The sequence below is a fragment of the Notolabrus celidotus genome, chromosome 15, assembly GCF_009762535.1.
Source record: "Notolabrus celidotus isolate fNotCel1 chromosome 15, fNotCel1.pri, whole genome shotgun sequence".
Classification (NCBI taxonomy): domain Eukaryota; kingdom Metazoa; phylum Chordata; class Actinopteri; order Labriformes; family Labridae; genus Notolabrus; species Notolabrus celidotus.
The window spans coordinates 9783541-9795470 of NC_048286.1; the positions used below are offsets into that span (position 1 = coordinate 9783541).

Here is an 11930-nt window from a genome sequence, read left to right on the forward strand (position 1 = left end):
AATTGAAAAATATTAATGTCTGAGTCTAGAACATTTTCTACAAGCAAATGGATAAAATAGAATACAAAATAAAAAGACCTAAGATACATAATTTATCTAGCTGGTAGAAAATTTGATTTCTGTGCACATATTGGTGTAACATCAGAAGTCTTGTGGCAACAAAAAACAGTATAAAACAGATAAAACATTTTTTATATTGTGTTTTTATTTAAAATGTCAGCACAATTTTGTTTATTGTTTTATAGTTGTAGATAAAAGATGTAATTTTCAATAGTTTTTACTTTTGGAAGGCATTGTAATACCCCCATATTAGTGTTCTGCGACCACTTAGAGAACCACTGTTATTGCTGATTAAATAACCTGTTCATATGCACAAAGTTGAGCCTTTTTTACATTCATATATTGCCTTTGTATCTATCAGGTAGTGAAAATGTGGGTAGTATAAAAATTCAGATTTCCTTATACTCAGATATTTAAAAATGTAATACAATGATCTAAAACAAAACAGCAGTCTAACAATTATGGTGACGAACAAGTGGGATGTATGCCCCTAAGATTATCAAAATATTATGTATTTGGAAAACTTGACTCACACTCTATCAAGGGAGGAAAACAATCAGATCAATGAAAATCATGTTTTTCAAAGATTAGAGCCCCCGCCCTGTTTAACTTTGTGATTACTTGATTTGATGTATTTTTCAGAGCTCCTTAAATATAATCAAGTAATATATTATAATATTCCCTGTTTCAGTCACCCTTTGATTCATATCTGTCTGATTTTTAATCAATGAGTTGAAGTTGTTCATTGACAAAGAAACTACCACAACATGCACAGTTACATTTACTACACAGACAAACATGCAGGTTGATCCTTTATCTACAGTAAGTGATAAGAGGGTCATATTTGATACTCCTCATGGGAAAATGTTTGTGTTTTGTCAGTACTACATCTGTTAACTGGCTTTGCATAACCTTTGACCTCCTGCCCTTCTCACTAGTGCTTATCTTTGTGTTGGTTTTCTTCTGAAAAGAGTGGATAACAACAGAGGAGTTATACAAGAACCGGGCATGTTATTTAAAATGTATTTATCTAACCTTTATTTGTTATGTAACCTTGTCAGCACCACTTCATTTGAATTTACCACTTCTGTAGGAACTAAGTAAGACCAGATTGATCGGATGTGAGACCTCAAGGTGTTGCCAGATACTTACATACTTTTACATTATGTAATTAAATACAGTGATGAAATTATTATACATTTTGACACATCAGACTCTACAGTACATCACAAAGAATCATCTGTATTCTTCAAACATGCACCAACTATGCCCCCATAATCCCTAAACAAACACGTTTACATCACACTGCCAGCCTTGGCTTTTTTATTTACTTTGCCCAGAATAGACTTTTGTTCCAAATTAAAGTTTCGTAACTCAGGGTTAGATTAATCTGCCTGTTACACCATGACTTAGTCAATGGACTAAGGGAGCAAAAACCAAAGCTGGAGGGACCCAAGCTGACGTTTTCTGGTAAAGAAGCTTTGACATTTCAACTTTCATGTCTTTATATTTGAAATAATGTAAGAATAATCAAACATGTTTAGAACTAGGGACTGATGTTTTTGTGGACAAGTATTGTGTGGGGTTCAGTTAGTTTTTTTTTTCCTTGTAGACAGGACGAGACTAAGTGTGTGTTACAATCAGATGACAAGGAAAGAGGAAGTATTAGTATATTTATGGCATACTTTCACTTTTCAGTATCTTGCCACTATATTTTGGAGAAAAGATTATGCAAACTTCAAATATCTCTGTCCTAGTTTGGAAACAAGGTAAAAAGTTATGAGAAAGGAGCACCTGTTTAACCTCAAAGCTGATAGATCATTGGTCAAGAAGCAAGAGAAAGGGAGTATAAATACTTGGTGTTTGACAACAGATGAGTGTGGTTCTCTCTCTCACTAAGGGAAATCATGAAGCTGTTCATTCTGGTGGCTCTGTTTGGGCTCAGCCTCGCCCAGCACAACCCCCAAACCAAGCACGGCAGGACGTCCATCGTGCACCTGTTTGAGTGGCGCTGGGCCGACATCGCTGCAGAGTGTGAGCGCTACTTGGGTCCCAATGGCTTTGGTGGTGTTCAGGTATGTATAGCTGCAAACAGGTGGGTAGATTCAGAGTCTGGGGAAGGAAGATAATCCATCATTCTATTTTAAAATATGCTGTATAGAATCAAGGCACACAGACTATAAAAGACAGTAAAAATTAGCAGGTTTAAAATATTAGATGTCAACATGTGGACATGATTTATTTAGACATATTCTCTAAACGAGTGGTTCTCAACTGGTCTAGCCTCAGGATCCATCATCACCTCCTCAATGACAATCACCACCCATATTCCTTAAATCTGTTGTGTAACAATCAGTGACAACCATTGTGTGAGGTGCATCACCACCACCTACTGTACTAGAGTGTGACTATACTACTCTACTACTACAATGCGACATAGGAGATACTTGTCCTTCAAAATAAAAGCAGCTTAGACGTTTTAAACACAGCTTTTTTTTGGCACAAATCAGCAATCCACTGAAATGCCTGTGTTGCATTTTTAGGTCCCAACGCAGCAGTTAGAAAACCAAGGTTTGAGACTATAGCGTACTTTCCTAGTTCTTAACTGGATTGGAGATAAAACATTCTGAATGGTTACTAATGATTTAGACTGTTTCCAATCACTTGTTTTTTTTAGTTAAATACTGCACGTCTATCAAGATTTTTTCAGTTTTATTTTAATAAAACAAGTTAATATCAGACAATTAGGTTTTAAGGTTTAGCCTCAATTTATCTTCAGTCTCTTCTTATTCATATCAATTTAAAGGGGAAGTCCGGTTACTTATCATTGTACTATTTATGTTAGAGGACTAACAAGTGACAGAATATATTTTCATATGGTGTAAACTACAAAGTCAGGCTTTGAAACACCTTATGACCCTGATAACATCATTAAAAAAAAGCTTACAAAGCTCCTCCAGAGGACGCTAGACTGTCCTCAACATCCACTCTTGTTTCCACCGGCTATGTTGTAATACTCATGATGATTTAACTACTCTTAATAGCTGAAATGATCTTAAATATCTATTTTCTGCCTCAAACAATACTCTTTATAATTAATACTCACTGTAATGTCTTCCTTCTGTTCTCTGCTCAGATCTCCCCTCCCAACGAGCACATTGTGCTCAACAACCCCTGGAGGCCCTGGTGGCAGAGATACCAGCCAGTCGGCTACAACCTTTGCTCTAGATCTGGCAATGAGAACGAGCTGAGAGACATGATCACCAGATGCAACAACGTCGGGGTAAACTACATCCCAACAGTCGTGTAGTGAAATTCATTTGGAACAATATTCATCTTAGTGTGACAGCAGCTCGTAAATCTGCAGCTTTGTACAAGATAACAAATTGTTACCAGATAGATTACATAAGACTTCATGCATGATTTCAAATAGCTTTCTAATAACGTGCAGCTGGCATTTCAAAATGAAAGACATTTTTGAACAAAGGACAACAACACAATTAGGTTAGGCCTGTGTCTTGAGGATATATCAATCATACTTTGATTTCAGACATTCAGCAGCTGCTTCACTTTGTGGATTCAAAACATGACAGTAAACAGAGGGTGACCACTGCAGCTCTGACCTGAGGATGAACCTGATGTGCTTTAGAGAAAAAAAAGTGTGAAAGTGGAGATAGAAGAGTGGTGTTGATTAGCTGTGTTGCACCTTCAGTCCTGTTTCTAACCCCTGCAGGTCAGCATCTATGTGGACACTGTCATCAACCACATGTGCGGTGCTGGAGGTGGAGAGGGAACCCACTCCTCCTGTGGAAGCTGGTTCAGTGCCAACAAGAAAGACTTCCCCACTATCCCCTTCACCCACTGGGACTTCAATGACCACAAATGCAGGACTGGCAGCGGCAATATTGAGAATTACGGAGATGCCAATCAGGTAATTACTAACTGTTATTTTTTTGAGCATATGACTTACATGATTTTTTTTTAAATCAATGAAACATAATGGAGCGTAAAACTCACCTGCTGCCTCAGGTTCGTGACTGTCGTTTGGTGGGTCTGTTGGACCTCGCACTGGAGAAAGATTACGTCAGGGGCAAGGTTGCTGACTTCATGAACAAGCTGATTGACATGGGTGTGGCTGGATTCAGAGTGGACGCCTGCAAACACATGTGGCCCGGTGACCTGGCTGCTGTCTACGGCCGTCTGCACAACCTCAACACCAAGTGGTTCTCCGGTGGCTCCAGACCCTTCATCTTCCAGGAGGTGAGATTAAATCAAAGCTGAACATCTGAAAGTGGGAATGCTGAAATATCAAGAAAAATCAAAGGAAAATATATCACCTACTTCCTCCATTAAATACTTTATCTGCAGGGTTAAAAACATATGCTGTTAATGCATATTCATCATGGTCATGGACTTCAAATTACCTCTATGTGTACTGCTATCTTGCTGGTAAAAAAAAAAAAGAAGCTAACTGGCCTCAAATAGATGCAAGTTGCAGGAAAAAAATGCAGCCAGCAAACAAAATTGATGCCAGTAAAGCTAATTTGCATTAAAGGTTATCATTGGGCCTTCCACAGCTGATACCTAAATGCAAACAAGTGACTGGTTGAGAAAGATATACCCACTTCACAAATATTTATCACAGATAGCACAGAACATCAGTCATCAGAGCAGTGGGAAAACGAGCGCAGGAATCCAGATGACAAACACAAACATATGCACGCAGGGAGCAGATGTCAATATCCAAGAAGATATCACTAGTTCACTTTTACTGTTATAAACAGAGCTGACACTGCTGACACTATGCTATGATACTATGATATATGATTAAAAGATAAAGCCAATTGTTTAATCTCAAAATGACAAAGCAAAAAAGAGCCGATAATCTCAAATATAAGTCTGCTCTGTCTTCACAAACAACATGAATGTGTGACAGCAGAAATGTGGTTCTTGTTACTGCACAAAAAAAAAAAAGCTCATTTGTTAAATTACTTTAGTCACTCCACAAATCATAAACATGGTGTGTTAACCTAAACCATAACTTGCTGTAAATTGTATGTCTGATGTGAGCTGTGATGTGAGTTTGTTTGTGTTCTAGGTTATCGATCTGGGAGGTGAGCCCATCACATCTAGAGAGTACACCAATCTGGGAAGGGTGACTGAGTTCAAGTATGGTGCCAGGCTGGGAACAATCTTCAGGAAGTGGAACGGAGAGAAGCTGTCTTACACCAAGTATGAGTTTATATAGAATGAGTGGACATATGTCATATATTCACATATTCAATGAGTATATCAGAACTAGAGCTGTCAAATCATTCACTTGAGTTATTGCATTTTTAACTGCATGTTTAAAGCCCTATTATCTTACATTTTAAAACAGTGTTTAAGTCCATATGAATGATGTAAAGCTATTCTTCCCAGGATATTGATTTAAGGATCAAATCAAATCAAGTTTTTGTTATAATTTTGCTGATAGCCTTAATTAGAACCTTGATCAATCCTTCCCGAGGAGTATCATGCTAATTTTTTGGCTCTATATTGTCCCTCTGATAGCTTTCTATTAGCTTCAGACAATTTACAGTTCAACATATATTTTCTTTATCTCAGGCTGGCGTCTTTGAAACCCCTCATTTCAACCTCTTCTGAAACACTTCCCTTAAAGCTACTGTCTCTTTAAGACCCATCTCCCTGCATTCCAGAATCAACATTCCTGAAGCCTCCTTCACTGTTGCAATGCAACAAAGTGGTTTTTCCTTTAAAAAAAAACAAAAAAGACGACAAATTTGCCCTTTCAAGGAGCTTCACTGACTAGTGATGTCACGTTTTGAGCAAATCTCATGTTGATCTCACTAAATTCTCACTTGACTTTTTGAACAAGCCATTCAGAGGAGCCTGCAGTCTCATCTGGAGATTACTTCAACACGTTTAGTATCGACCTCCATTTGTTTGAAAAATTTGAAAAAAAAATAACACATCACCACCTCCATAAAGAAGCTACAATGAATGGATAGGAAACATAGAACTTGCTAACTTTTGTTTCAAATGTATTCACACTGTTAATTTCAATGGACTAGAACAGAATTTATCAAACAAATATTCAAGGTAATTGCTTGTCTATACTTGATAGTTCTTATTATTATATTCCTATTCTTGTGTGCAGGTCCTGGGGAGAGGGATGGGGTTTCATGCCCACCGGCAATGCTCTTGTCTTTGTTGACAATCACGACAACCAGAGAGGCCATGGTGCCGGGGGTGCCTCCATTGTTTCTTTCTGGGACTCCAAGCTTCACAAGATGGCCGTCAGCTACATGCTGGCCCACCCATACGGATTTCCCAGGGTGATGTCTAGCTTCCGCTGGAACCGCAACATTGTTAACGGAAAGGTAAATTATTTCCTAAAATAAAAATAATGATAGAATATAATGCATAGTGTGTATCTGGAACTACTTTTTTTCTTTGAGTCATGTGCATGCTTTTTAATTGTAGGATCAGAATGACTGGATGGGCCCTCCCAGCCACGGTGATGGATCCACCAAGCCTGTTCCCATCAACGCCGACCAGACTTGTGGAGATGGATGGGTGTGTGAGCATAGATGGCGTCAGATCAAGTGAGTCCCTCAGAAAGCAAAAGATGATGAACTGTTGACCCAGAGATGTTAGTAGTGCACTTCTGCTTGATCACAAGCTTAGTTATAATGGGAAAATGATGTCTATTATATGTTATAACTGAGCTCTGTTGTATAATTTCTTCAGGAACATGGTTAACTTCCGTAATGTTGTCAACGGCCAGCCTCACTCCAACTGGTGGGACAACCAGAGCAACCAGGTCGCCTTTGGACGTGGCAACCGTGGTTTCATCGTCTTCAACAATGATGACTGGTAAGGACCATAAGTGCTAAAAAAAAAAAATATTTCAGCGACGATCCTCAATGAAGAACTTATCTGTGATACAAAACAATATCTAACTCGTCTTCCCCTTCAGGGATATGGATGTGACCCTGAACACCGGCATGCCTGGTGGCACCTACTGTGACGTAATCTCTGGCCAGAAGGACGGAGGCAGGTGCACTGGGAAGCAGATCAGTGTTGGCGGTGATGGCCGTGCCCACTTCAGGATCAGCAACAGAGATGAGGACCCCTACGTTGCTATCCATGCTGAGTCCAAGCTGTAAGCACATCCTGTAAAAATTAAATAAAATACATTCATTTAAACAACTTCAGTGATGATCTTGATTTTTTTCACCAGAGGAAAGAAAATTATAGGTTTATACTCAATAATAATGCCACTGTGACATCATGGAAAAGCACTAATGGAGTAACATGCAGAAGTTCTCCTTATGTAGTTGCTACATTTATGAAAATAAGCTTAAAAATAAAACTCAAAACCCATAAAATCGCTAAGCTCTGTTGTGTTGTTTGCTCCATTCAATGCAGCTTTCATGTGCGAGAGAGCATTTATAATTTGCAAAAGGGTTTCAAACTAATAAACAGTCAATTAACCATCCTCATGCTGGAAAAATGTCCACATGCCAGTTTAAATATGGTCAAATCAGGCATGAGAGCTGTAGGTTGGGAATGTTCATCACCTGTTAAAAAAGTTGTGTTTCCCTTACTTTAGTATTTTTAAAGCCCTTGCAGTGACCGCTGTTCTGCTGCCATGAGAGGTTACTCAATATGTAAAAGGCTAATAGGCTGTCAGAAACTCTGAACACTGGAGGCCAGGGTAAAATGACTTCCTGCATAAACTCTAATGACCCAACGACCAGGACAGTAATTTATTTCTTAACTGATGAACTTCAGTGGAGTCAAGCTTTAAGTGAATTGAAATAAAAATGATTTTTGTTGGACAGACTGAATGAATAGTTTAAATAATAGTTTGTGACTGTTTGCTCTGTCCAGAGCTACATCTATCAGCAGTGTAGTTCTTGCTTTTGTTAAATGCAGTTTGCAATAAAAACTTGAGATAATTAACAACTCAAATTTCTCTCAATCTGTGTCTAATTAAAGTGAAAAAAAGGTAAGCAGATACAGATTTCCTTTCTAAAAACGACTGCTGGCTAAAATTTTAACTGCTGCTAGCTTACTAACTTGTGCTAACGTCAAAACTGTTTTTAATGATTCAAATACGGTTTCAACTTTTAAAGTACAATAGCCCTGAGAAATGATCTTTGATACTGCTTAATAATTGCCAAAATAAAAACAATTAGACCAATGATTAAGATCAGATAAGAGCTAATTAAAAAGGCTAAAATTAGCTATTTTACATAGCCTCTGAAACTCCCTCTAACAAGTATGAATGTGACAGATATGTTGCTAAACTTTGCAGAAAAGGACTTCATCTTTATTTACAAGCAGAAGTAGAAAAAAACAAATAAGAATCCTCTCATTTCTAGCCTGTATACCTGCAGATTTTGTCGACTTTAGAAGAAGCTAGCTGTGTGATCAAACCCTATAGCTAACAGACACCAATGCTAAAGCTAAAACTCCATGAGTGGGTTAAAAGGACTGTAAATATCGAGGTGAAAATACACACAAAATACAAAATGTACCTCTCTTTTTTTTGTTAAGGTTAAATTGTCTCAAGTATCATTTATAACAAAAGCCACATGCACAGCTCTTTAACATATATCTAGGCTGCCCTTGCTTAGCGTATGAGTTACATATGGCCTTGTTTGTTCAGTGGTTAGGCGGACGTTAAGGGTAATTGCTGGATCCCTGTGTGGTGTCTGAGAGGTTGGTTTACCACCCTTTCATTTTCTAACGCTTGAAAAGGACTTCTATGATAATGTCACTGACAGCTTCTTCCCAAATAAAATAATTTACATCACATAATTAGATTAACTTGATGTGGCTTTAAGCTAGAGGTAATCACCCATGAAAACAACAACTTTTCCATGTCATTCTAATATTGCAAAAAATAAAAACAAAAAAAATGTGATAAATAAGCAGGTGCCTATTTTCATTTAACCAATCTCCCTCAGGAGTAGTTGTGCCAAAGGGGAGAGGGAAGGAAGCAGAGGTGAAGGAAACAAAGGGGTGCTCTGTGCTACAACATTAGTAAATCAAGAAACTTTGAGATCCTCAGTTATTTATCAACTATTGCTGGTAATACTTTAGGTTTGAGAGAAGCACGAATATTGACAAGACTGTGCATGATACAGTTACATGGGAGAAAACAAAGGTTGAAATATTTTAATTAGGTCTTTAAATAGCTTTTCAAAGGATGCATTTTCAGACAGCTGCGTGGTCAGCGAGTGTCCGGGACAGGACCTGTGATGTCTGAAAATGTCCTTCCTGCATTGTGTATTCTTCTCCTCCACTGGGACGCCTCTGTGCCATCATGCTGCAGCCACTTCAGTTTCACCTGAGTGCAGCGCTGGCATCCGTCATTAGGGCAGCGCCAGGACCCAGAGGGCCAATGAGCCAAATCTCCATTCCAACTTCTTTCCATCCACTCCCTCCCTCCCTCCCTCCCCCCCGGTCTCTCTCTTCCTGTCCCATCACCCTTGCTTCCTTCCTCCCATGTGTCCAGCTGCCCAGCCCACCTACTGAGCCCCCGTCAGCAGCTCTGGACCGGTGACACTGGGGTGCCAGCGTGTGGAGGTGAGATGGGGAAGGTGATGCCTGACAGAACATTTCAGCTCATCTTGGTTGTCATAGCAACATGGCCCATGAGCGGAGAACCTGGGAAATTTCTTGAACGGCTCCCCGAAAGACGAAGACATAGCAATGATTGAGGAATAATCTTATTTACTGAGTAAGGATGGACACAGGTGATATGGAAAGGGGCCTATCAAATCATACAGGTTATTATGAAAAGTAAAGGAGTTTTAAATGTAAGTTTAAGTTAGATTTATATTTCAGATTAACTGTGTTTGAGGCTATTTTTCATAACTGTTGAATGGATGTTAAATATCTGTCTTCTTTTGTTAGGCTTTTTACTGTGCATTATTTCCATCCTGCTTCATCTACTTGGAAAACCTGCTGCTGTACCACCACAGTTTCCCAGTTTGTGATCAATAAAGAACATCCATCCATCTATAAAAGCCTGGTCACATAAAGGTGAAACAGTAGACCTCAGCTTTAAAATATCCACATTTAGCAGTCCTCTGAAGTCAAATTGCTTTTTAATTGAATCCCCCACGCAGCATTTAGTGATATTCATTAACACAATGTGTGAAATGTGAAAGTCAGAGTGACAGAGAGTGCAGGAGGAGGATAGAAGGAGACCTTAACATTGGACTGGCCTCAACATATTGCAGCTGCTAAATTATTGACCCTCTCTCCATCTCTTGGTCCGGCAGCTGTGGAGGGGCCTGTACCTTCCGATTAGCTGCAGAGATGTCAGGGTAGCAGACCAGGGTCTTTGGTCCTGTCATCCTCACTGATGCTTTGTGACATGGCTGTCAGCGGTGTCCCCATCCTGTTTCATATTTCATACGGTGCAGCAGACCTGCCTGTCACATCAGCCGAGGAGAGAGACAGTCATCAGCTTATAGACGAAGAAGCTACTGAGTTTTTGGGATCCAGTCTGTGGTCTCTCACTGCTCTGAAGAAGTCAAACAGTGTCGGTAAGAATAATGCTGCAGATTTTCTGATCGTCCTCTGTTTAGATTAAATCACAGGGAAACTTTAATTTTGAAGGCACCTTTCTGCCGAACATAGGAAAAAGAATTTACTTGGCTGACGGCTGCTTGTGTGCTGTTTTTTTGTGTATGGCTGTTGCAGTAATCATGATCACATTGTTTTCTTCTGGCTATTTAGCACCTGGGTAATGTTCCGGTTTGTATCACATGGGGGCAGTGTTGAAGCAAGAACTCTGAAACCTAAGCTGTCTCTGAAACGACCATGCAACATTTTGCTCTCTGTGAAATTTATTTCCAACTGCTCTGAATTCAATGCATGATGTTGAAGATGCTAAAAGAATTTATGATTGATGTTTAATTCCAAGAATTAAGCATGAATTATATATATTGTCAGTGACAGAATAAAAGAGTTGAATGATGTACGACTGTTTTGCTCTTAATTTGTGCAAAACTGCATCATGTTTATCCGTCAATGTCTACTACCAGCTGATACACGTGCTGCCTTCAGTGTCCATTAATGTGAGCACGACTATGTTTTATTTGCATCATATTAACATTGAATTTGTCTTCCAACCACTCAGAAGAGGAACTTGGTGCAGCAGGGTATTGATCCCAGGCTCTTGACAGAATCTTTATGAATTTTCTGGTCACTGGTGAGTCCTGTCAAGCTTTCAGCGTCCTCACCCTATAGCTGTCACATCGCATCTCTGTGTAGGATACTGTCACCATGGCAACACGTGATGGTGAAGCTACAAATAGGCCATCTTTAGGAACTTAGAAAGGTGTTGCAGGTTAAGTATGAATAAAGATGTCCCGTATGTACTTCAGCTGATCTGTTCTGGATAAAAATGTCTACATTCTCAAGAAATAAAAAGCTATTATAATCCACTTTTATGCACTATCTACGATGAAGATGCTGTAACATTCTTCAAATATAAAGCAGTGTGACACAGTGTTTTAAAATTCTCTTTGTTGTATGCTTTGATTTTTTGGGTATTAGAACTTACTATCCTCTGTGGGTTGGTTTGGGCTTTAATATATGTTTAACATCTTATACAGTGAGGTGTGATATTTTTATTCATTGGTTCATGAACTGATGGACACAACAAAGCTTCAGTTATCCTTATTGTTGGGACAAGCACCCCTGTGATGTAATGTAAAGTGAAAGCACGGAAAGGTACTGTGAATATTAATTTTAGGCCATTGAAGACTCATACGTGTTCATGCATCTTGATTGTATTTACAGCATGTGAAGGTTTTCTCCGCTTGTTAATGCTTGTATTG

General features: G+C 39.0%; 1 protein-coding gene and 1 long non-coding RNA gene across 3 annotated transcripts; both read left to right on the forward strand.

Annotated features, from left to right (window-relative positions):
- The first annotated feature begins 1508 nt into the window (after positions 1-1508).
- Positions 1509-7275, forward strand: amy2a (amylase alpha 2A). The gene is made up of 10 exons (XM_034702190.1): positions 1509-1530; positions 1961-2135; positions 3197-3343; positions 3794-3991; positions 4090-4320; positions 5159-5292; positions 6221-6443; positions 6547-6668; positions 6814-6939; positions 7043-7275. Exons 2-10 carry the CDS (start codon positions 1968-1970, stop codon positions 7230-7232), a joined length of 1539 nt encoding a protein of 512 aa, XP_034558081.1. The 5' UTR covers positions 1509-1530; positions 1961-1967; the 3' UTR covers positions 7233-7275.
- A 2310-nt stretch (positions 7276-9585) lies between these two features.
- LOC117826287 lies at positions 9586-10972 on the forward strand. 2 transcript variants are annotated; one of them, XR_004634013.1, is made up of 4 exons: positions 9586-9896; positions 9994-10122; positions 10365-10631; positions 10825-10972. It is a non-coding gene; the product is annotated as an uncharacterized LOC117826287 (long non-coding RNA). The 2 variants fall into 2 exon arrangements; XR_004634014.1 differs by having other exon boundaries at positions 9586-9817.
- Positions 10973-11930: the final 958 nt, after the last annotated feature.

Coding starts and splice junctions, on each gene's coding strand:
- amy2a (XM_034702190.1), top strand. CDS start 1,968: ATGAAGCTGTTCATTCTGGTGGCTCTGTTTGGGCTCAGCCTCGCCCAG. Junction 3,344..3,793: donor CCAGATGCAACAACGTCGGG/GTAAACTACATC, acceptor TAACCCCTGCAG/GTCAGCATCTATGTGGACAC. Junction 5,293..6,220: donor GAGAAGCTGTCTTACACCAA/GTATGAGTTTAT, acceptor TCTTGTGTGCAG/GTCCTGGGGAGAGGGATGGG.